Below are 25,247 nucleotides of genomic sequence, written 5' to 3'. Positions count from 1 at the left end.
TGACGGATGTTCTACCAAGTGCTTCAGGAAACTCAGCCCAAGTTTAAATTTAGGTAACACTATGCAGTATGACTAAGCTGTAATTGTCATATTCATCCCTGATACTACAAAGGTACATTCTTGTGAGCTATCTGAAAAAATGGTGTGAGGTGTGAACGTGTCAAATGGAATTCTATGACTAATGCTGCAAAGATGTCACGGAAGTTTTTAAGTATGAATCTTGTGATGATCCACCCTGTTTAATATCGTCAGTGCTGTCATATGCATATGACATATGTGAGGCATATCTTGAACAATCAGCCTCTATGTGATGTATCTCAGGTGAGAGGGTTTAAGTAATTATACAGTGTCACATTCAAATTAATAATAATTGGAATAAAAAATATTTACACAATTATAGAATTTATGATTATGTAAATATATTTGAATATTGCTGAATCATGGGTGAGTGCGAGGTCAACAAGTTAGTGTTTTAGTATTGACTGGCAAATACTTGTAAACTTGTGCTACTAGTGTGGAAACAGTTGCACTGTAATCATCCATATACATTATATTAATTTAATTGAGCGTAGAGCATTAAATGTGTCCATCTGCAGCGCAGGTGCCTGAGGGTTAAGTTCAGTGTGTCTTAATCCATTTAGAGCAAGTCTCAAATCTCCTTTCCTTAATCCTCTCAAATCAATAGGTGCCAAAATACGTCTGGCATCAGCTGTCGTATAGCATTTGGTAACTGTGTCAATGCTCTATAACATGTATATACACAGTTGAGGTCAAAAGTTTACACCCCCCCTTTTAGAATCATTAAAATATTAATTCTTTTAACAAAATAAGAGGGATCATACAAAATGCATGTTATTGTTTATTTAGTACTGACCTGGATAACATATTTCACATATAGTCCACAAGAGAAAAATTAGCCTGTTCAAAAGTTTACATGATTCGTAATACTGTGTTGTTACCTGAATGATCCACAGCTGTTTTTTTTTTTTTTTTTTTTTTTTGTTTAATGATAGTTGTTCATGAGTCCCTTGTTTGTCCTGAACAGTTAAACTGCCTGCTGTTCTTCAGAAAAAATCCTTCATGTCCCACAAATTCTTTGTTTTTTCAGCATGTATGTGTATTTGAACCCTTTCCAACAATGACTAAATGGTTTCGAGAGATCCATCTTTTGACATTGAGGACAACTGAGGGACTCATATGCAACTATTACAGAAGGTTCAAATGCTCACTGATGCTCCAGAAGGAAAAACCATGCAGAGCCGAGAGGTGAAATTAAACTGGAAGAAAAAGTCACCTGCATTAACATGCTAATTTTAACAACATTTACTGTATGTGGTATTGGGTGTTAAACTAAGGCTGAAGATAGGGACCACTCTGACCCTGCTACCAGTCATTTTCTGCGAACCATCAACTATATCCTAAATCAATTTGCGATTGTGCATTTAGCATAACTAACCTTTGTTGTTACTGAAATGGTTGAAATTGCTGTTAATCCTATACATTTGCTTATATATGTATAAAAAGTACATATTTATGTTCCCAACGTTTAGTTCTGCCCTTCTTTTGTTAAAAATGCTGACAAGCTCATTCTGAGAGTTGTAAGGCATAACAAATGTAATTTACTGATTATGCTTTACCCTGTTAATCTGTATGAGTAAGCCATTTAGTAAAATTAGAAAAGGGACTATTTACACAAACTAATTAGAAGAAAGCAATTTGAGTGACAGAGGAGTTATTGTGACTGTTAATCATTTAAAAGACATTTTATTCAAGAACAGTCATCTGATGAAAGACTACAATTTTACGCAGCAATGAATTTCTGTGTTGGTCATGGTGCATAATTATTGTTCATGTTTCAAATATTACACCATGTCTACATCAAATCTTTATTTGAACCTTTAACAACACAGATTGAGGTCTACTTAAATTAAGCCAAATTTCTAAATTCTAAGACATAAATAACGTACAACAGATGTGTGAAAGTCATTTAAACAGCTAATAAGGCCTCTCCCTTAAGAGTACATCTACTAAAAAAAATTAATAGATATTGAAAATAAGTATTTTGGTTATATGCTGTAGAAAAGAACACAAGCAGACTAAAATCAAATTCCACATTGCTCCACATTCCACAGCTTCATCCTATAAACCTGCATCTGAATAGTAACTACATTATATGCATTGTGCATTCATAGGCTGGTGGGTTGGCGTCTATACAGCTCAACGCTTTCAAGGCAATGGTGCAAGTGTCCATTTACAGCATCCCTTCTTTGGGATCCAGAGGTGGAACCGGTCTAGTCCACTAAACATGTCCAAGTGGACACATCTTCCTGTCGTCCGTTTCAAATAATACCATACTGGGCGAGCTCGTGCAACTCCAGATGGCTAAAGGCTTCCCACGGACACACCACGGTGATGTCTGTGCATGAAAAAAGTTGGCAGATGAAGCACGGCAACGAGCCAGACAATGAGAAAAATTCGTTTAAGAGTAATGGGTTTAGCATATCTCACAACACAGTAATTTAATCACTACATAAGCAATGTTCCAAGAGTTGTTCTTACCGGTGCCAAGACCATCCATTCCTGGGATCTCATCTCCGAATCTGATTAAAGAAGTGAAGAAATTGATAAAACAAGAGGTTATTGTATTTCCTAATTTTTCAATCTCCATAGAAAACCATCTTGGTTCCCCAAAGAACCTTTCAGTGAATAGTTCTTAAAAAAAAGTGTGAAGAACATTTTAAAAATCTAAAGAACCTTTTCTCATTATAAAAAAACTTTTTGTGAAATTGAAAGATTCCATGGATGTTAAAGGTTCTTAATGGAACCGAAGATGCCTTTGTATAGAGAGATTAAGCAGAAATGAATGTCATCTACCCACCCTCTGACTCCCTTCTTGGGAGGTTTGCTTTTGAATTGTCTTGTCATTCTCTGTTTGAATTTAGGTGGTCCTCTTCTGGGTGTTGTTGGTCCTACCACTCTTATCGGGCTTATTGGTGAGTCGCTGAGACTGTCGCAGCTATTTCCCGAGCTCATTCTGTACACCGTCCGTATAAGATTTTTCCAAAAATTTGGTTCTTGTGGGCTTGTGGATGACTTGTGTTCAACGTCAACTGTCTCCTTGCGGTTGAGGAAAGCCGTCTTAAATACACTCAGGCTGGCCTGTGTTTGCGTCAATGGGTCAACAACAAAGCCTGACAGATTGGCGCAGTGACATCGCAGCAATCTGTTGCAGGTTAACTCAGGCAAAAGGCCAAGAACACTCATTGGATTCTGAAAAGACAAACTGGCCTTCATTGAGAAATCTTTCTGAATGGTCAACTCAGTACACCTGGAGAGTCTGTTATAGATTAGATAGAACATATGCTTCATTCATGGCATCTGCAGAGGAAATGAATGAAGACACAATCTTATGTAAACTTCAAGCATGTGCAATCACAAGCATGCAAGCAACAACTTTGATAAGACATTAGACCTATTGTACCTTAAATGGCTATATAAGCTCCTTTGCAAGAAATATGTGCTTCAAGGAATCTTTTAGATTTTTACTACCTTTGAAATCGAAAATGATTCCAAGATCTGTAAACATATGATGACCATACATTATCTTTGTCCTGGACATGCCCTGGCTAGGATTTCTAAATTGCTCAAAATGTCAGGGTTTTGGCTTTTTAGGGCCCGAGCACCAATCGTGTGAGGACCCTAATGGAATTGCTCAGTTCTTTCTTCTCGCCTAAACATGCTTGAAAAGTCATGAAACTTTGCACACGCCCCAGAAATGGCGAAAAGTTACATCTGATACAAGTTTCAGAAATGGATGTGGCAAATTTGCTTAACAGTGCCACCTATAAAATTTCAACAAAGTGCCCCTCAAGCTACGTTTCACATACATGTACAAAATTCGGTAGACACGTTTTACGGTGTAATGAACTCTTCTTAAAGATTTAATGACATTATCATTATATTTGGTCAGTCTAATCTATAGGCCTTTGTGATGTTAAATTGAGAAGATCTTGAGTTTTCGTTAAAGGGCATGTCCGTGACAAAGTTTGATGTTTCGCCATGGGAAAAATTTGTTGTAACTCAGCCATACAATGTCTGATCTTCCCCAAACTTCACAAGTTCGATAAGAGTCCTGGCCCGAACACAAGTAAAAGCCAATATTCCGTTATAATCATAGCGACCACCTGCTGGCAACAGGAAATGACTAGTTTTACACAATCTAAAACATACAATGTCCAAACTGCACCAAACTTCACGTATAGTAAGAATCCAGGCCTGAAGACATCTACATGCCAGTATTCAGTTATAATCTTAGCACACCTGTTGGAGACAGGATATGTCATGTTTTACACTAATTCAAATATACCATGTTCAATCTGCATCAAACTTCATATGTCTGATGAAAGTCTGGGCCTGAAGATGGCTACATGCCAATATTCAGCTATAGTCATAGCACCACCTAGCAGCAGGAAGTTTGGTACATATAAATTGACTTTGACATATTTCTCCTATATTTACCACTTTAAATGCATATTGCTCACCATTCACAGTTTTCCTAAAGCCACCAGGTGGCTTCTATCTATCTATCTACAGTGGCATGCGAAACTTGCAGCATCTTGCAGAATCTGTGAAAATGTGAATAATTTTAACAGAATAAGAGAGATCATACAAAATGCATGTTATTGAAAAAGGTTCAAACATTCACTGATGCTCCAGAAGGAAACACGATGCATTAAGAGCCGGGGGTGAAAACTTTGGTTAATTGTACTTGATTTGCCTTCTGGAAAGCATGCAAGTTTCTTCTGTTGTTTCTAAAGGGCAGTACTAAATGAAAAAAAAATGATATTTCAGCAAAATAAGAAAAGTTTGGACATTTTCATCCTGTACAAAAGCTCTTAATGCATCCTGTTTTCTTTCTGGAGCATCAGTGAATGTTTGAACATTTTTAATAGCTGTGTTTGAGTCTCTCAGTTGTCCTCAGTTTGAAAAGATTGATCTCAAAATCGTCTATCCAGTCAACTATCCACCTTATTCTTCAATGTGGAAGTAAGCCTATGGACAAGACGTCCGGTTCATTAGCTGCTATAGGAAAATAACGAGAAGAACAACAATGGGCAGTAAAACTGTTTGCACTACAAACCAGTGTGTTCATCATTAAGATACTACATTAAAATAATATGGTAAAACACACCAATTTGCAATATCAAGCAGCAAAACAAGCTGTTTTGTACAGCTAAAAATAGCTGGACGTGGATGAGACCGAAAGCCAGACACATAAAATTTACAAATCTTATGGGAAAAATAAGGTTGATAAACATAAAAACGTATTATTTTGAAATCGTGATTGTGTCCCTGCAGCATTTAACACAAGTCAACATTAAAGTGAAAAAGGCAACAGTATTATCTGTACTTCATATGGACTAGGGTTGCTGACGTTCAGCATGGCGTAAGCTACGCTACACACTAATTTACTTAAAGTTAAGTCCCTGACATAGAGATTGTGATTGATGTTGAGGTCTAAGCACCATTAAGAAGATCATGTCACACAGAGACAGATGTCGAATATAGAACTGGGATATGAGTGACATGTGGCTGAGAGTGTTAATACATTTGAGACAGAACACCTGCTTCTGTAGAAGAAGAGGAATTCAGGCCAACAGGTAAAATTTCATCAGGCAGCCTTTTCGGATTACATACGAAGTGATACAACAATAAAAAGGACTGACTTTTAAAGACAGTTTAAAGAGAGCTCTAAGCCCTCCATCTCCCGTTCACGGCACGCTCTGGGTCTCTTTGAAACTTAACTTCACTCTGAATTACCCACCATTCCCCGCAGGCGTGGATGGACTGTAATCTCATGGAGCTCCTAAAGTGCAGTTCAGAGATTCGCAGAGAGTCTTCTGTGCTGATGGCATAAAAGTGAGCATAACTTACCTTGGTTTCAAATCAGTGCCTGATTGTATTTGGGTTCTGTTAAATGTGACTTAAGAGAGTAAGAATTATTAGTAGTAGTAGCAGCAGTTAGTAGACATTATAGATAAGCTTTTATAAATACACATAAACAGTGTTGTAAAAAAAAAAAAAAGATGAAATGCTACAGATATCATACACTGATTAGTGGGTGGTGAAAATGTAATTCAAAGTTTAAACAGAAGGGGGTAGTAAGAGTCTGATGCTCACTAAAACACAGTGGTTCTCAACCAGGGTCCTCAGCAAATTCTCAAGACTACTTATATATTAAATCTAACTTAATTAAATGCTTCAAATGGTAATGAACTGAAGATCTCTAACATGCAAACCGATATCATATTTCTCACTCTGGTGAAACTACTTCTACTACTTAAATCTCAGACAATTGCAACAGGATTGTGCAGAAGGGCTTTGAATATTGTCTTGGACAATTGGGGGCTTTGGAATCAAAACGACTGAAAACCAGTGGAATAGCATATTCTTTTCTGGAGGGAAAGAAACAGGTATGGCTGAGTGATAAAAGCTGTGGCCTGGGGCTAAAGCTCTCTTCAGCATTCCTCAACTCTCTTCATCCCTGCTTTACTGTAATGCAACTCCAGGATCAATCTATGGAAACAAAATCTATCTATCTATCTGTCTATCTATCTATCTATCTATCTATCTATCTATCTATCTATCTATCTATCTCAACCTAACCAACTTAGACAGTGCATAAAAATGAACAGTGGTTACCATACCATTTTGTCCAGATTTAATAATAATAACAATTTATAACTTAACATTTAACAGTGTATATTAGGCTTATACTAATAATATTGCATGTAAGGAACATTTAACATGTCGTTTACATTTGGACGCAAATAATAACCCAGGAGAGAGCGCAGCTGTTTGCAACAGACATTGTTTCACATAAGGAACGTCGAAAAGCAGGTCGAGGAATTTACAGACATGTTGAGACAAAGATTGTGTCATATGTTTCAGCGGATGAGTTTGTGCAGAAGGCATGTTTAGCTGCTAGACAGTGGTGCAGATACCTGCTGAGACGCTGTACACTGGAATGTGGAGAAAGCACAGGGCTGCACTGACACTGCTCGGTCTTTCTTCATTTTAATAAGAGTTTCCTTGCAACCAGTTATTAATATCTTGATACGCGTGATACGACACATAGTTGTACCAAAAGTTTGATAAATGATTACACAATATCAGACTGACGATGATAACGTTGCAGTTGTTTGCTTTGCAGCACAAGTGCAACAACAGAGATTACTGTCAAACGTACTCATGCCTGTAATGTGATACCTGAGCTCTGTTATATTTATATTTTATATACATAATTGTCTCACTAATAATAATGTGACATTTATTTGCAAGTAGCTACAAACCCGTAAAACAACTTTAAATATATTTTTGGCTGGTGTTTGAGCAACTAGTGTGAGGCGTTGAGTTGTGATTGGTAAACTCGATTTCCTGGTACACACATGATCTGAACAGTCTTGAACATCCGCATCTACAGTTCTGCAAGACGAGTCTAGGCGGTAAGACACTTTTACGCTCACTTTAGTAACTCTCTGACTTTGTTTGCAATGTTAGAAACAGCTCGTTTCGCTGCGAAGAAGTGATGCAAAGATGTAAACAATACAATGCATGCTGATTTTAATTTTAAGTCAGACGTTTTTTTTTGTTTGTTTTTTTTATAGATTTAAGGATTATATATGTGAAATTTATGATTTTCATTTTCTGATTGACTTTCTGAAATGTGATAACTGAACTGAGGTTTGAAGTAACTTGCAGAGTTCTCTGATTTATTTTCAAAATTTAAATTCATACAGTTAAATATATATTAATATGATTTTATTCTTGATATGACAGAAATTTGTGCTAAAGTATGATCTGGCTTTGATGATTGGTTCTTTAATAAACTCACTGATGCCTCATTGACAGTATTAGCCCCAACACATTCAATGTACTTTTTTGGTAAAGTTGTAGGCAACCACATCCGCTTTTAACGAAAAGACCAAGCTGATATCCTGTTCTGACACCACAGACACCTTACTGACATCCTTTATCACTTTAGAAGTATGAACAAATGGTAATATAATTGAGCAGAATGAGCAAATAATCATATTTGTATATTTGCTGTTTAAGGGATAATGTACAAACAGTCTCACATTATCACAAAAAATAAAAAAATTATCCTACTTGTTATGCTGCACGGATGTGAAATGTATTTTATTAGCTTGTGGACATTATTCTGAAATATTTGAGCACTGAAGGTTGCTACTAACCAATCACAATCACAAACACCATGCCCTCTTTGATTACATTTAAATTGCAATAAATCTCTCATTTCGGCATTTGACTATTAATCTATGGGCCCATCACCTGGATGATTTATACTTGTGCATGCATAAGAAAGTTGATTTAAAGTACTGGTTAATCACTCATGTTCTCTGTCCTTATTCAGTTTGTTGTTTTATCATTTAGTAGCAATTGTTTTACAATGTCCTTGCTCTAAAAAATCAATCATTTACACATACTCACATAGCCAGTGCTACAGTATATATGATGGTATTGTTTAGCGTCTTTATAGCCAAACTGGTATGCTTTCATCAGCTCGAGAAAAGTCTATTGCTACTTTATTGCAGCCTTGAGAGAATTCGGATATGACATGCTTTTTTCTGAAAGCTCATTTTGCATCGACATGCTTTAGGGGGCCGTAAAATGATTGGAAAATTCTCGCAGTGCTTTTTAGCTTCATATTGATGAGTGCAGTAGATGACATACGTCATGGTGCATCACCGAGATGATAAATAGCCTATAAAAGCTAGCGTGGAAATGATTTTTGTAGAGATGGGAACTCTGGAGGTATTTTTTAGTACTATCTGCAGAGCTAACCCCATTTTTCTCCACACAAATAAACAAGAGTTTCTGCAGCCCTCAACGCCAGTCACTGGAGAGGCAGCCAAAAATATCACAATGTCTGACAGATCTGCAAAGGGGAAGCTGAGTGTATTAACTGGCAGACCTTGATAAACAAGATCTCTGTCTATTGATCAAGACAGCCCTTTCACTTCCTTCTTGAGGTGTTTGTTGTTCAGGCCTAGGCTTGCGCAGAACTTCCTGAGTGGAACAGAGCTGCTGGATTAAGAACAAGTCTCAAGAGGAACCGTTCAGAACTACGCCAGTGTGCTTCGGTGTTTAAATCTAGGCCTATTTGACTTTCAGACCCAATTTGTGAGCACGTTCAGACCAAGCTTCATATTGCTGAGAGTGTGCCACTAATCTAACACCAACTGTGGTTGAAATGAGCAGCCTGGCTGCTTATGTTACTTCCTGTTTGTGCAACAGTTTCCAGTCATGCAGATCATAAGAGATCTTATTTTGTAAAAGTGTGCATGCGTGACTTCATGGTTAGTCATTTCAGATATCTTTTCTCTTGCTTTTCCTCCTTTTAAGTTGAGGCAGCACCTCAAGAAGTTTTTTGATGTGTTGACAGGGGCAGTCGTTGAAAATCACAGGCTGCTCAGATAGCCGCAGTCTTGAGCTCTTAGCTTAGTATAGTTTGATAGATCTGTTGTGTAATCTGTCAAATTCCTTTTCGGAGATGCTTGATGTGAACAGCCGTCAAGTCAGTCTGAACTCAACTCCCAGATGACCACAGTGTGAAGCCTAAACAGTTGGAAAGAATAACCACAAATGAAGTCTCTTTAATATCTCATTTAAAACTGTTTGAGAGCAAACAGATGCTTATGACACAGTAAATTGAGAAAAAAATAGCTTTTAATCTCAAATGTGCCACTGCAAGTTCAAGAGTTACACTTTCTGCTTAGATTTCCAGAATACAAGTCAAGTCAAGAGTCTGAAAACTTTTCATTAAATAATTTTAATTATAAGGGCTGTTTTGGGGTACTAGAGGAGCTTTGTGAATTAAAATTCAGGAATTTTAAAATGACTATTGGTGGGTGAATGCTGTAGTTTTCTGGATGTTTGCATTATACTTTTGCTTTGGCACTTCAGTTTCACATCCTCTTCATCTGCTCTGACTGACACTAACATGTCAGTCTGCACGTCTGGCTTTCTTTTGGAAGAAATGGAAGAATGAACAATTAACTTATGAGCATGTTCTATGATTATGATTTTTATAAGTAATGTCACCTTTGTGCAAAGTAAACTTAATTTAATAATAATAAATAATAATAAAATTGATAGACACTGAACTGGATAAACCAAAATAATAGCTGTACATTTTATATTATGAATTTAAAAGCCCATTCACACCAAGAACAAAATATACAGGCTTATATTTGTAGGGGTTTTTTATACATCAAATGTAAATTAATGTCTCAGTCACATTTTCTTGGTTAATTAAACAGTACCTACACTGTCAGAAAAAAAAAAAAGAAAAAACTCAATGGTAGTTGCTTGGATGAAGCAGGACCCCCCAGAAGTATGTGATTTTGCACATGGGTGTTCAGTTTTGCTAATGTTTTGAAAATATAACTATTATTAGATTAATTGTTCTACAGACAATTGTTCATATAAATATAAAATCTATTTAAATCTTTAAAGCACCCTTAAAAAAATTAATTTTCCACTATTTCATTATACTTTAATATAATAAACATTTGTGACATTTGCAACCGTAATTTTTTTTCATGGCCAATCCTGATGCCAGATCAAGTAGACCGATAATTGATATTTTGAACGGATATATCTGGTGTAAAAATAAAAATTAATGTCAAAACTAAGAATGAAAAGGGCTCTGACAAAAACTTTCTTTAAATACTTTGAATTATCTTATCGCCAAATCGGTTTTTAAAATGAATTATACCGATAACCATAAAAAATGCTTAATATCGGCACCATTAATCAGCTAGGCCAATAATCCGTCAACCCCTAGTGCACATTAATACAAATTCCAGTTTAGCAAAATGTAAAATAGTTATGAATTATCACAAAGCTGTTGATGAATGCTAGATCTCTTTTATTAGGAGTTGACTGATATATTTTTACATGAACAATGTAATTAATATTCTGTTTATTAAAGCCATGTATGAATTTCATCAAGTGTTTTTAAGCATTTTACAATAATTCCAAAATAATAAATCAAGGCATTTAAACAATATATTTTATTTGTGAACTTATGTTCAGCTATCCTTTGTAATAGCTACCTTTTGACTATTTTTTAATTTTTCAGATCATCAGTCATCAAAGCTCGGAAAATATTGGTCACAGACATGGAGATTTACTTTAAATAAACTGATTACTCACTAAAAACTCACACAGATTATGTTTTCATATCATTTTAGGTCATAACAAAGTGGTTATATCTAAGTGTGTGACTTGTTTACGTACTGTTTTAAATTAGTCTTCCCATTATCGCCATTATATTGTTCATTCAGACTGATTCGTGAACACAAGAGGCGGGATTTATCGCATGAACCAATCACAGCCGATCATAACCAGTCATATCCAATCATATCGTGATGGAGGCATTGCCTCCTGTCATCTGACTTTCCTCCATTCATTCTCAATTACCCCCCACCAAACTCACCACATGCTTTAGGGAGTTTATTAAAACTCACGGGAGGCGAGATGATTATTGACTAAACTTTATATTTCTGGTTATTGTTATAGTTTTCGTCCTTGAGGTGAATAGGCTTTAAATCAAACATTTTTAACCTTAGTGTCTTTATCAAATTGCTGTTTTAGGAGTTCTCTAACAATAATAAACCCACAGTGTTACAGTGACTTTACTAAGAAAGAAGTACAAAGAACATACTTTGCATTTGGAAAAATCACTGAAACACACGGCATTTGTGCCTCATTGCTTCATTATACTAAGTATACACCTCTCATGCAATCCAATGTGTCTTTACCTAGTTGATACATCAGATCATTTTCCATGCCTTTGCACCAGACATGCAGTGAAATGCCATAATGGGTCAGCGCACATAAACTCTGCCCTTACAAGTCTCTTGAAAAAGGGTTTGGCAATGCAGCAGCACTCAGCGAGATGCTAGAGCATCAAGGCCGCGTGAAATGCAGAGGCACGCCCAGTGTAACCTCCGACAGGTTCCTCTGACAGGTTGATGACCCCTGAGAGAGATGACAGAGAGCGACGTGCCGGAGAACTGCAAACTGATAGAAAGTCATCCTCGACTAGAGGGGAAAAAAACAGTCCGCCCAGCATGTTGCCCCTGAAGGAGAGAGCGAGAGAAAGAGAAGGAGAGAGAGAAGGGGGAGATAAAAGGGGAAACAATATGATATGAAGTTGATATAAAACGGGGGAAGGGTAAGAATAATAAGTGTCTCTAGGGAGCCAGAATGTGAAGACAGAAAAACAGAAGAGGGAATAAAGAGAACGGAGGGGGAAAGGAAGCGTGTGTGTGTTTGTGTGCATGTATGTGAGGAAGAGGATGAGATCATCGCAGTCTCCTGTCTAATGAGTGATGGGGTTGGGAGGCGTGCTGAACTGAGGCGGAGGGTTTGCTTCTCATGCCGGTGGAATCAATAGCGTCTGCAGACCGGAATACCGTTCCCACATTACTGCCTCATTGCCAGCACTTCAGCCACGGCTGTTCTTCCAGCACGGATTACACACAGATCGTTTGTGCATTCGTTCACTCCCTTACTTTCTTTCTCCATCTCTCATGTTCTGTCTCTCTACTATCTCTCTCCCCCTCTCTCTCTCTCGCTCTCACTCGCTCTCTCTCTCTAGCCAACCCACACCCAGTGATTCTGTATCTTGGCTTTTTGTGGCGGTAGTAGGGATGCTGCTGTGAATTCTTTTTTGAATGTGTTTTAGACACATTTCTTTCTATATCACAGGAGGAGTGCTTTCTTAAATTTTTTGGGGTGATTTCTTTTTCTTGGGAAACCTTGTGGAAAAGAGCTTACTCACAATGTTGGGCTTGGATGTTTGTGAATTTGGTGGACAGTTTCTTGAGCTGCTCTGGTTAACAGTTTGCTACAGAGGTGAGGATGCTTTTACTTTTTCTATTATGAGACAAAAAAAATGTTGAAAAGTGAAATTTTATACAAAATAATTACTAAATTTAACTTGAATGTGTACATTTGGAATGCTCCTCAAACTCCCCAGAAACACCTCGGATGATCTGCCAGTGTAATAGACCATCTCTAAACCTTCAGATAAAGTAGTTTGAAGCTGGTATTTGTAAGTTGCAACCTATTTAAAATTCGAATGGATTTTTAAAATCAAGTACAAAGTCGTATATGTAATCATTCGGTGTGATGACTTCCTCTGTGGATGTAGACATTTTTATTGTTGGCATGTGATGCTGCTAAAACAAGCAAAGGTGGATTGATCAATATGTATTGATCAATCTGTTGTTGCACTCACAACATTGCTTTGTGTGTGTGATCATCATGTTGCTTGTAATTACATGTCACAGATGTTGTTGATTCAGGGCTTCACTCTGCAGAGCGTCTGCTTACTGACACCAATCCAGTGTTTCTCACTACCAATTTACCTCTTTATTGGTGTCTTCCACTCTCTTAGTGTGTCCATTTCACTTTGATATCTAGGAAGTAATGATGTGTGACAAATGAACACCTGTCTTTAGGTGTAAAGTGAAGAGTAAATGTGCATATCTCTGTGTGCTTTTGCTATCTGAGATTCCTATAGAGTGTGGCTTCTGAATAAGCATTCCCATTAATCTCAATGGCAGTTGCTTGGATGACGCAGGACCCCCCGGAAGTATGTGATTTTGCGCACGAGTGTTCGGTTTTGCTTGTGTTTTGAGCATGTTGCCCGACTAAAAGTTCTACGAACAGGGACACATATAAATATAAAATCAATTTAACTCTTTAAAGCACCCTCAATGAGGAATTTTCCACTATTTCATTATACTACAATATATTTAAACATTTGTGACCATTTTTTTACAACAGGTTTGAGAAAATGAGACTGTACACTGATGATGAAACCTCATTCTCTTTTATTAGGGATCGACCAATATGTGTTTTTCAGGGCCAATTCCGATACCAGTTACTATAGATCAAGTAGACAGATACCAATATTTTGAACTGATATATCTGGTGTAAAAATGAAAATTAATGCCAAAATTAAGAATGTTTTTAAATTATTTTATCTGCAAATCTGTTTTAAAAATGACCGATGCCGATAACCAAAAAAATGCTTAATATCGTTGCGGCCAGACCGATATACGTTCGACTTCTAGTACACTTTAATATAAATTCCAGTTTATCAAAAAGTAAAATAGTTAAGAATTGTCACAAAACTGCTGATGAAACCTAGATCTCCTTTATTGAAGATCAACCGATATGTGTTTTTTAGGGCCAGACCCGATATCTGTTACTGTAGATTAAGTAGACCGATAATCAATATTTAGAACCGATATATTTGGTGTAAAAAATGAAATTTTTGTAAAAATTAAGAATAACAAGGGCTCTGACAAAATTTTCTTTAAATGCTTTTAAATAACAGTAAATCGGTTTTGAAAATGACCGATAACCATAAAAATGCTTATTATTGGCACTGATAATCGGCCAGGCCGATAATTCATCAACCCCAGTACACATTAATATAAATTACAGTTTAGCAAAATGCAAAATAGATATGAATTGTCACAAAACTGATGATGAAACCTAGATCTCTTTTATTAGGGGTCGACCATTATGTGTTTTTTTTAGGACCAATCTGGATACCAGGTACTATAGATCAAGTAGACCGATAATTGATATTTTGAACCAATATATCTGGTGTCCAAATTAAAATTAATGTCAAATTTTAGTTAAGAATAACAAAAAAATTCTTTGTTCAATTTTGAAAATGACCAATACTGATAACCATAAAATGTTTAATATCAGCACCGATAATCGGCCAGGCCGATTATCGTCGACCCCTAGTACACATTAATATGAATTCCAGTTTAGCAAATGTTTAATATCAGCACCGATAATTGGCCAGGCCGATAATTCATCAACCCCAGTACACATTAATATAAATTTTAATTAAGAATAACAAAAAATTTCTTTAAATGCTTTTTAATTACCTTAAGGCAAATAAATTTTGAAAATGACCAATACTGATAACCATAAAATGTTTAATATCAACACCGATAATCAGCCAGGCCGATAATCGGCGACCCCTAGTACACATTAATATGAATTCCAGTTTAGCAAAATTTAAAATAGTTATGAATTATCACAAAACTGATGATGAAACCTCATTCTCTTTTATTAGGGGTCGACCAATATGTGTTTTTCAGGGCCAATCCCGATATCAGTTACTGTAGATCAAATAGACAGATAATCGATATTTTGAATTGATATATCTGGTGTAAAAATAAAAATTAATATCAAAATTAAGAATAACAAGCGCTCTGACAAAAATGTTCTTTTTAAATTATGTTATCGGCAAATCGGTTTTGAAAATGAACTATACCGATATACTTTTAAATTATTTTATCGGCAAATCAGTTTTGAAAATGACTGATAGCCATAAAATGCCAGGCCGATAATTGGTCGACTGCTAGTACACATTAATATAAATTCCAGCTTAGCAAAATGTCAAACAGTTGTGAGTTGTCACAAAACTGTTGATGAAAGCTAGATCTCTTTTATTAGGGGTTGACCGATATGTGTTTTTCAGGGCCAATCCCAATATCAGTTACTATAGATTAAATAGACAGATAATTGATATTTTGAATCCATATATTTGGTGTAAAAAATGTTTAAAAAGTGTCAAAATTAAGAATAACAAGGGCTCTGACAAAAACTTTCTTTAAATGCTTTTAAATTATTTTATCGGTATTAAAAAATGACTGATACCGATAATCATAAAATGCTTAATATTGGTGCCGATAATTATTGGTTGACCCCTAGTACACATTAATATGAATTCCAGTTTAGCAAAATGTAAAATAGTTATTAATTGCCACAAAACTGTTGATGAAACCTAATCTCTTTTATCTGACTCAAATCTGTTCACTTTTTGTAGCCTAAATCGCAAAACAAACTAAATTCAGAGTTTAAAAACACAATTCATATCAAATCAGTATGAAATCTGGTATTTTGGAATGTCTTAAGGTGTGGTCACATTAGCGAAATTAGCCTTCAAAAAAGGTCCATTATTCTTTTTTAGTACTGTAAAGATGTATTAAGCACTGCTCTGACAGAAGTCAGTTTCAAACCAAGAAGCGTTCTATTGGTCAGGGGTGCGTTTCCCAAAAGCATGGTTAGCTAACTATGGTGGTTAGGTCCATTGAACTCTATTGGTAACGACGGAACTTGTGACCATAGTTGGTTTTGGGAAACGCACCCCAGGATGGTAAATTCACCCGACCAACTTGAACTTGAACGAAATCTCCTTGGTGAACTTTTTCTGCCCTCATAAATCTTCTGATTGTGTGGATTTCCTTTGGAATTACTGGATTTCACAAATCAATGGCAAATGAGACCACACCTTCATATTAATACTTTGGATATTGACAACACTGTATACACAGATATATATTCTGGAAAGCTCAGTCCTCAAGATCGGATTTGAAAACAAAACTAGATTTGTGTGCCAGAATAGCCAGAGTAATGTGAAGTAGAGTGATACCAGTTGAGTCAATGGTGTTTAGAGAAAGCTCACAAAACCGGGGTCCAAGGGCCTGACCGGTGCATGGGTTTCTCAGCTCTCTCTCTGCCGTACTGCAGGTGCTGACACGCTAAGACCCCCCTGTGGCCCTGCAGAGCTGCATCACAACTCAATGAGCCTCAGCTGCTGCTGCGCTGTGATGGATGGCTGCACGTCAGAGACCTGACACATGTTTAAAGGAGTAAATCAATTAGATTGCATGTAGGAGAAACAGAGATTTCAAAAAGCTGACGTGTTTGTGCACCCTGTAGGGATAGGCCATATGAATGAGGAAGATCACATGCATCATTTCACTTCCCTATACGTGCTATCAGGTGTTTAGCTGTGGTTTCTTACATTACATTATCTGATTAACAATCCTGAGAACTTTTTACTTAGTCCCCAACTTTTACATGTACACTGTCAAAAAATGCTGGGTTAAAAACATCCCAGCGCTGGGTGAAATGTGGCCAAACAACCTAGCAGTTTTTTTGGGCACTTTTAAATTAAATTAAAAAAAAACTACGGGGAGGTTTGGGTTAAAAATTTAACCCAGCCGCTGGGTCAAAACAACCCAGTCACTGGGTTTGTTTATATTTCACCAAGTGAAATTTTTAAACTGTAGTAGTACTCTTTTTAGATTTTTTTTGTACCATGTTTTTTTTAATTTACTTTTTAAATATATGTAAATGTCTACATTATTTTGTTGTATTGGGCACGTTTCTAGTTACAGATAGTTAGTTTTCAGTCAAAATAATACCTCTATGGTTTAACGATTAAAAGCAAAAAAGTTAAGAAGGCTATAAATATTAGTATTACATTTTAACAGTAAAATTGTAATAATATAATCACAATATAATATTAATTATTTATATAATATTTATAATTTTGTTTAATATTTTTGTTTACTACTAATAAAAAAATAATGGTAATAATTATTAATTTATAGTCATATTGATATACAATCAAATTCAAATATAGGCAAAATTGTACAGCCCCTAAACAGGTACAACAAACCTGGAGCTTGTTTAAAATTGTATTTATTTATTTATTTTTCAGAAAAAAATTTTGAATTGTGAATTTTTTGCATACTATTTGGTTATGTTGTCAGATTGCCTAATACTCACTTTAGTGTATTTTACATTTATTTGTTAGCATTTTTTACATTATATTGCATACTCTTTCAGCTACAGTCTTTTTACTCTTTTTTTTGACACATATTACCACATCCTAATCCTGTCTGCAGATTTTCCATTAAAATCAGTGCAAAAAGTCTGTAGATTTTGTCTGAGCCTGCTTTATTCGTTGAATTTCCTCTCATTTCTTTTGACATGATCTTGTGAAGAAGTGTATTCCTGCTGCGTTGTTTCAATACATTACAACCGAAACCCTCTGTGACAGTGTCAAATAGCTTGCAGCGTTTTGTCTGTGAAAGCGTAGAATTGTGCAGATTTCTGGCCTGCTGTGGTCTGTGTCTGTTTCTGACTTACAAGATCAGGGTTTACAGATATGCGTCACTCTCGACTTTGCTCTTATTTGCAGAGAAGCTGCATAGTGTCAGAGTAGATGACAAAGTGGAGGATTGTAAGGGTTGCAGAGTTAAAAGTGTTAATATAGATGGAGAATTTAGTTACACCAACTGCTGATTTGGTCTTCGTTTTAGAGCAAACTGTGCTTATAAATTCAGGCAAGACGTTCAGACGAAAAAAATATTTACTATGAAACGCCATACTTTGACACATGAATGAGTGAACTTCAGAGTCTGTGTTCTTGTGGTCCTTTTTGTGACATTTTTAAAACCCTGAGGGGTTTATTGCCCTTTGCAAGGGTCTTGCATTCATGCTAGTCTAAAAAGAATAAGGTTTGTGTGGTCTTTCGAAACCCTACTGGGCATTCCATTCATCTGCTCAAAGTCCACTGAATATTTGGGTGTACAGCTGTTGTGTGTTGAAAATGAGAGAGTGCAGTTTGTCAGCGCTGTTTGCTCGTTCACACTCCACCTCATTAGCTGTGCACTGAAACCTGCAGCACGCCATCAGATGAAAACCAGCATGCTATCCATCACAATGCAGCCAGGCATTTAACTGCTTCTACTGATCAAAGCAGACCAAAGCATGTTGCCTTTGAAGCTCGAGATGCTGTGCCTCACATATTTCACTCAGAAATTATATCTCCGGAGGGTGGAGAAAGCCAATTAAAAAAGCTTGTCAGATTCTTCAAAGTATTATCATTGCTATTTAACACAGCTAAGCAAGGGTAATTACTGTCGTTCTTCTCTTTGCTAATAAAAATGACCTCTCACTAGTGGCCACTGTGAGAACGGGAGCAAGTCTCTAGTGTTCTTTAGAGCAGTGCTTCTCAATTGGTGGGTCTCGACATAGAAATTGCAGCTGGACTGTTCTAATAGAATCGCGGAGAACTGGGAAAAATCCTAGAAGCTGAAAATATGATTGATGTAAATTTTCTGTATATTTATGTCAATAATTTTGGATATTGTTGAACTTGTCGCACTATGTAATACATATTCTGAAGACAAAATCCGTTGAGAATCACAAATTTAAAGGGACAGTTCACCCAAAAATGAAAATTCTGACATTAATTACTCACCCTCATGTTGTTTCAAACCCGAAAGACCTTTGCTGACCTTTAGAACACAAATTAAGATGATATTTTTTATGAAATCTGAGAGCTTTCTGACCCTGCATAGACAGCAACACAACTGACTCGTTCAAGGCCCAGAAAGGTAGTAAGGACGTCATTAAAATAGTCCATGTGACATCAGTGGTTCAATGAAGTTACGAGAATACTTTTTGTGCGCAAGGAAAACAAAAATAACTTTATTCAGCAATTTCTTCTCTTCCCTGTCAGTTTTTGATGCACGCATCGAGGTACACTTGTGAACGCACGTCAAATAAAGTATAAAGTCGTTATTTTTGTTTTCTTTTGCACAAAAAGTATTCTCATAACTTTATAAAATTAAGGTTGCACTGATGTCACATGGACTATTTTAACAATGTTCTTACTAGAGGTCGACCGATATTAGATTTTACCGATACCGATAACTAGGTTGGACCACACTGGCTGATACCGATTAATCGGCTGATAGTTTTTAAAATGGATACTGAACGGAAAATAAATAGTACTATTTAAAAAAAAAAAAGTAGCCTACTGAACCATACTTTGTAAATGAATAAAAATATTAATATTAATTATATATTGATCATTACAGTTAGTTCATTGTTCATTAATGTTAACAAAAGCAACTAAAAAAATTTAAATATATCAGTAAATGCTGAAATTAACACACTCTAACAAGGAACAATACTTCCATTCTACAGTTTTTATCAATCTTAATGTTACAAATGGACTCATATTGTAAATTGTTACCATTACATCAGCAATCAAGCTAAAGATGGCCATCTTTAAATATCACACAAATGCCACAGTATTGAAATTGCATACATATGTATATTGTGTACTTTCACAAATTAACTGCTTTTATTCTAGAGCATTTTTTGGTTATCTAATCAAAATATAGAAATATGTTAGTTACACAACGGGTAAAAGTGCAGAAGCTATCCGGTATCACACACACTGGACGCATTGCGTTCAATTCAAGCAGCGGTCTACAAGACTTTATTTGATCACCAAACGGGCAAAAGTATAATACTGTACTTTCTTCACTAATGCAGCATCTAGTCAACAAATTTATCGCATAGTAATGACATGAAAACATGCACTACAGTATACTGTACACACTGTTTCGTGGTCAATGTTTTAAATCCGCCTTTGAAGAGTCCCGCTCTGTGCAGCACGCAGTGTCACGTGTCTAAACAAACAGCACGTGCTGTCAGTGATTTCCAGCACTAGACTGCTCTCGTGCTGTATAACAAAGACTATAGGAACTTTGCTGTATAATGACGACCTTCTCAGACGCTCCAGCAATGGACCCAACCCGGAAAAAACTATCGGCATGGATTTTTTGCCGCCAATCAACTATCGGTGCCGATTAATCGGCAAAACCGATACATCGGTCGACCTCTAGTTCTTGCTACCTTTCTGGGCCTTGAACGTGTTAGTTGTGTTGCTGTCTATGCAGGGTCAGAAAACAGGTTTGGAACAACATGAGGGTGAGTAATTAATGACAGAATTTTCATTTTTGGGTGAACTATCCCTTTAAAGGTATTTGAGAAGGTGGAGTTTTCTCTTTGAGTCATATCTGATTATCTGTTAGCTTGTGTACATTCAGAGGAGAATAGCGATGTTTACAGCTTTAATGTGCAATATTAATATGTATCACTTTGTAGTTTTAAGATGCCATCATCATTATACAGAACACATACCCTGAAATGTCAATGGAAATGTATCTATGATCATCCTTAACTGCAATCCCTCACTACATAGTTTATTTTGCTTGTAATTTACAGTGAGAATCTTGGCATTGGCTCTTGGATATGCTTTAAATTGCCCAATTAAGTTCAGTCGTTTATTCAGTGTGACCAGGCCTCCCTGTAGTGAATCTCATCTCAGGGGATTTGATTTGTGTTCGGTGTAAGATATTTAATTGGTGTGCATTTGTAGCAATATTTAAACTGTAAGTGTGCAGGGATAATTAACTAAATAGCCTTATTATGCACAGAATATTGGTCCAAAGGACACCAGTGTGCAAAACGTGGCCACACTTGAGTAAAATGTCGTAACGCTGCAGTTAGTCTCAGGCGTTGCCATTTTGCACAAGACTCTGTCGTTGATTAATACACATTTTTGCATAGCCAAATTTCCCCTCTCACACTTCATTACCACGTTCATCTGTACACATTCAGATTGTTTATTTCTCACTAATTAGTAGGTTAATTGGCTCACTTTGTCTTGTGGAATATGCTGTGTGTCTCAACAGCGTTTTGCACCTGGAAACTGCACAAATTGTGCAGTTTCCTCATAAACTATAATCTGACCTACTTGTCCTTCCTCAAATTGTCTTCCTGGATGGAGTGGGCTTTTTTTCGCAGGTTCAATTTATGTACAGATACAGAATTCATTCCCACATTTTCCTACTTTTTTGTTGGAGGAAATTGGCTCCCCATTTTATATACAGCAGCAGCAGCATATGAGTGTCATGGTCCTTGAGCTACTGCTATATAATGCAAAAGGAGATGGTGGTATATTTTTATTAGATGGTATCTGGGAAAATCGCTCTTATAAAACTAATGGTGTATTAGAGAGTGACCCTCAAAAACACCCTATTGATTCCATCAGATCAGATTTTATAGCTCCGTTATTGCATTTGCCTTCACATTACAGCACTTAGGGTTTTTGTTCTCCTTTCATAATGTAAGGAAGGTTCATCATCACTCTCGATAATCATTGGGAAGGAGGATGTAAGCATGTTTCCATGGCTGCTGAGGCAGATCTGGCCTAGACAGCGTCTGTACATAAAATCAGCCGGGGCAAACATATAAACCTGGGTGGGGGTGTTTCTCTCTTTGTTCTTTTTTCATCCTCAGCTGTGTTCAGGAGCATCCATCCTCTAAGGAGCTTCACTTGTTCTCACCCAAGCTAATGAAAGCGGTGATGTCATGTTTTAGATGTTGTCACTTTCCATGACTTCAGTGAACGATGACTGTTTTTTTAAAATACTAGAGGCACATATCCCATATTTTTTTGTTGTGAGAACTAAAGATATTCTTGATAAACTATTATCTGTTGTAAAATTAATCTAGCTAGTTTTAAATGCTTCAAATATCAGTTACCACATTAAAAGGAGTGGTTCACCCAAAAATGAAAATACTGTCATTAATTACTCACCCGCATGTTGTTCCAAACCCGTAAGACCTTCGTTCATCTTCAGAACACAAATTAAGATATTTTTGTTGAAATCCGAGAGCTTTCTGATCCTGCATAGACTGCAACACAACTGACACGTTCAAGACCCAGAAAGGTAGTAAAGACATTAAGACACTGACGTTAAAATAGTCCATGTGACATCAGTAGTTCAACCATAATTTTATGAAGCAACAAGAATACTTCCTGTGCACAAAGAAAACAAAAAAATGACTTTATTTAACAATTTCTTCTCTTTTGTGTCAGTCAGTGCGCGTTCACGAAAGTAGCATGACACATGTGTCAGACGTAAAACTATGTAATTGGCTATGCCTTGTTTACAAGCAGAAGACACACTCTGTACATAAAATAGTCTTTGTAAGTATGTCTGAAGATTTCGACAGAGAAGATGGCATGCAGTTTTTTTGGCCAGCCTTACTTATTTGAAACAGAATACACAGACAATGAACTAAGAGAGATGGACATTTTACGTCAGAACTCCAAACACATGCGTCGTAATACTGTCGTGAATGTCCTTCAAAGACATGAAGAGAAAAAATTGTTGAAAAAAATTATTATTGTTTTCTCTGCACACAAAAAGTATTCTTGTAGCTTCATAAAATTAAGGTTGAACCACTGATGTCACATGGACTATTTTATCAATGTTTTTACTACCTTTCTGGGCCTTGAACACGTCAGTTGCATTGCTGTTAAAAGAAGATCAGAAAGTTCTTAGATTTCATCAAAAATATGTTCATTTGTGTTCTGAACGAAAGTCTTACCAGTTTGGAATGACATGAGGATGAGTAATTAATGATATTAATTTTCTTTAAAATTGTGATTTTTGGATCACCATACCTCAGAGATCCTGAATTTCCCAACTGTATCCATTTAAAATCATAATTGTGACATACTGTGTTAAACTGATATTCAGTTTTTTTTTTTACTAAAAATGTACATTTATTTTAATTACCAACAGTATTATTGTCCTATTTTTGATTGATTGATTGATTGATTTAATGTTTTTTAGTCAATGTTTGTTGCTAAAAAATTACAAAATTGACCAAATCCAGAATTAAAACTATATTTACTCATTAGGGATGGGGAATCTCGATTTAGTCTTCTAGTGATTCGCATCGATTAACAAATTTCAAAAATAATAGCATGATGTTGTCGGAACAAAACAGCAACAGCAATAGAGGAGAAAAAACAATACATTCTGCCACATCTTTAGTGAGGGAAAGTGTTCGGAAAAATATTATATTAATTATTGATCTTTCCTTATTGTGGGAAGTAGGGATGTGCCCAAATAGTAAATCCGTATTCAGAAAGGCACAGAAAATTAACAGTGCGCTCTACTGAGCCACTAAAGGGACATGGTTAGCTGCTTGCTAGTCGTAGCCTGTTACATTACAGTACGTAATATATATTTCACTTACCTCATAAAAAGAGAAACGGAGAAATTAATGATAGGACAATAGCGAATGATTTGAAGATCCTGAGCACCACTGACAAACATCTAATCTTGTAAAATATGTGGTAAGTAGGCCTACTGCTGCTCCGTCTGATCGCCAATCTTGAAAGTGAAAGTAAAAAGCAAGCGTGCATTCAAAAGCGGTTTCAATGTTCCACATATTTATAACGGCTCTCTGATCCTCTCAATTTATATACAGTATAATTGCCCTACTATATAATTACAAAACTAAGCACTGAAATATATATTTTCCTCCCATCTCGTAATGAGAGGTTTCGTAGTACGTAGTACATTTCCTTTCTGAACATGTTATGATCAGATTCAGACACATCCCTAATGGGAAGTGAGAAGTATTTTTGATTTAAGAAGGTAATAGTTAATAGGAAACACTCATTTCTTGAGTCACGATTACTATAGACTGGTGTGTTTTTGTGTTAAAATGCTGGTGCGTTTGATGTTCAGTGTGTACAAAAAAAAAAATAAAAAAGATGAAAGCTTGTGAATCATGATTAAAAATAAAAAATCATGAATCGATTTTTAATCTAATTGTGACCTCAAGAATCGATTTGTATAGAATTGCGAGGTACCGAAAGATTCCCACCCCCCTATTACTCATGTCAGACTTTGTGTCTAACAGGGTTGCGAAATCTACACAACTCTGTTATACAGAAAATAAAACAGCTCATATAATATTACGTTTGACCTCCTGAGGCTCCCACTTAATAATTTCTACAGGTTACAAGAGTTTTAGGCCCCATTTTGTACCCTATTTGTGCAGTATATTTCTCTACAACACTTACACAAGGCTGCTTCTCTAGGGGAGTTATGTGGACATTACAATTCAGCTCTCTTAATTCATATGACAAATTGTTGTCCCTGTTCTTGGCCTCCTGCATGGAGAGCAGTTTTCTGGGTCTTTATTTTCCTCTTTCCCTCTGAGGAGTAATACCTCAGCTGTCTGCTCTGCAAGTTGCAATAGTCTCCGGTAATTATTAGCTGTTACGCTGAAACGCAGTGTGTGGGTCGTGACAATAAAAACATGTTTTTCAATGTCTGACATGTGGCTGAATTAATAAAAGCAATGATTTCTTTAAAAAGATCTGCTAAAACCAGACTAAAACTCATTATAATTAAACAGGGACAGATACGGTACATGAAGATTCAGTTGCTCTTTTTGCTATACATATTGTCAGACTGTGGGCATTTAGCTGGGAACCATCTCTCAAATGAGCTGAAAAGAAACGAAATTATCTTCGTCGAAGATGAGTGTATTGCTCTGCCACGTGAGGATTACAACAAATGACTCTGAATATTAAAAGAGATAAATGTGCAAATCTGTTGCCTCTAACAGTGTTAGGGAATCTGAATTAGTTT

At 36.2% G+C, this 25,247-nt stretch overlaps 2 protein-coding genes across 2 annotated transcripts in view; one reads left to right on the top strand and one right to left on the bottom strand.

The window, feature by feature from the left end:
• Positions 1 to 2,114: 2,114 nt before the first annotated feature.
• On the bottom strand, positions 2,115 to 3,099 carry LOC127160103 (retinal cone rhodopsin-sensitive cGMP 3',5'-cyclic phosphodiesterase subunit gamma). The gene is made up of 3 exons (XM_051102764.1): positions 2,879 to 3,099; positions 2,560 to 2,600; positions 2,115 to 2,416 (listed from the first exon to the last, which is right to left on the bottom strand). The coding sequence occupies exons 1-3, from the start codon at positions 3,031 to 3,033 to the stop codon at positions 2,340 to 2,342; spliced, it is 273 nt and encodes a 90-aa protein (XP_050958721.1). The 5' UTR covers positions 3,034 to 3,099; the 3' UTR covers positions 2,115 to 2,339.
• Positions 3,100 to 12,509: 9,410 nt separating this feature from the next.
• arhgdig (Rho GDP dissociation inhibitor (GDI) gamma) overlaps positions 12,510 to 25,247 on the top strand; it is a 35,049-nt gene continuing 22,311 nt past the window's right edge. Inside the window, 1 exon segment of the mRNA XM_051102731.1 lies at positions 12,510 to 12,948. Coding sequence (XP_050958688.1) covers positions 12,876 to 12,948 — 73 coding nt within the window. The 5' untranslated portion in view covers positions 12,510 to 12,875.

Source organism: Labeo rohita, chromosome 3, assembly GCF_022985175.1.
Source record: "Labeo rohita strain BAU-BD-2019 chromosome 3, IGBB_LRoh.1.0, whole genome shotgun sequence".
Lineage (NCBI taxonomy): Eukaryota > Metazoa > Chordata > Actinopteri > Cypriniformes > Cyprinidae > Labeo > Labeo rohita.
The sequence above is the reverse complement of the archived record's forward strand: the minus strand, read 5'-3'. Positions and strand labels throughout refer to the sequence as shown.

Coding starts and splice junctions, on each gene's coding strand:
- LOC127160103 (XM_051102764.1), bottom strand. CDS start 3,033: ATGAGCTCGGGAAATAGCTGCGACAGTCTCAGCGACTCACCAATAAGC. Junction 2,601..2,878: donor CCCAAGAAGGGAGTCAGAGG/GTGGGTAGATGA, acceptor TTCTTTAATCAG/ATTCGGAGATGAGATCCCAG. Junction 2,417..2,559: donor AATGGATGGTCTTGGCACCG/GTAAGAACAACT, acceptor TTTCATGCACAG/ACATCACCGTGGTGTGTCCG.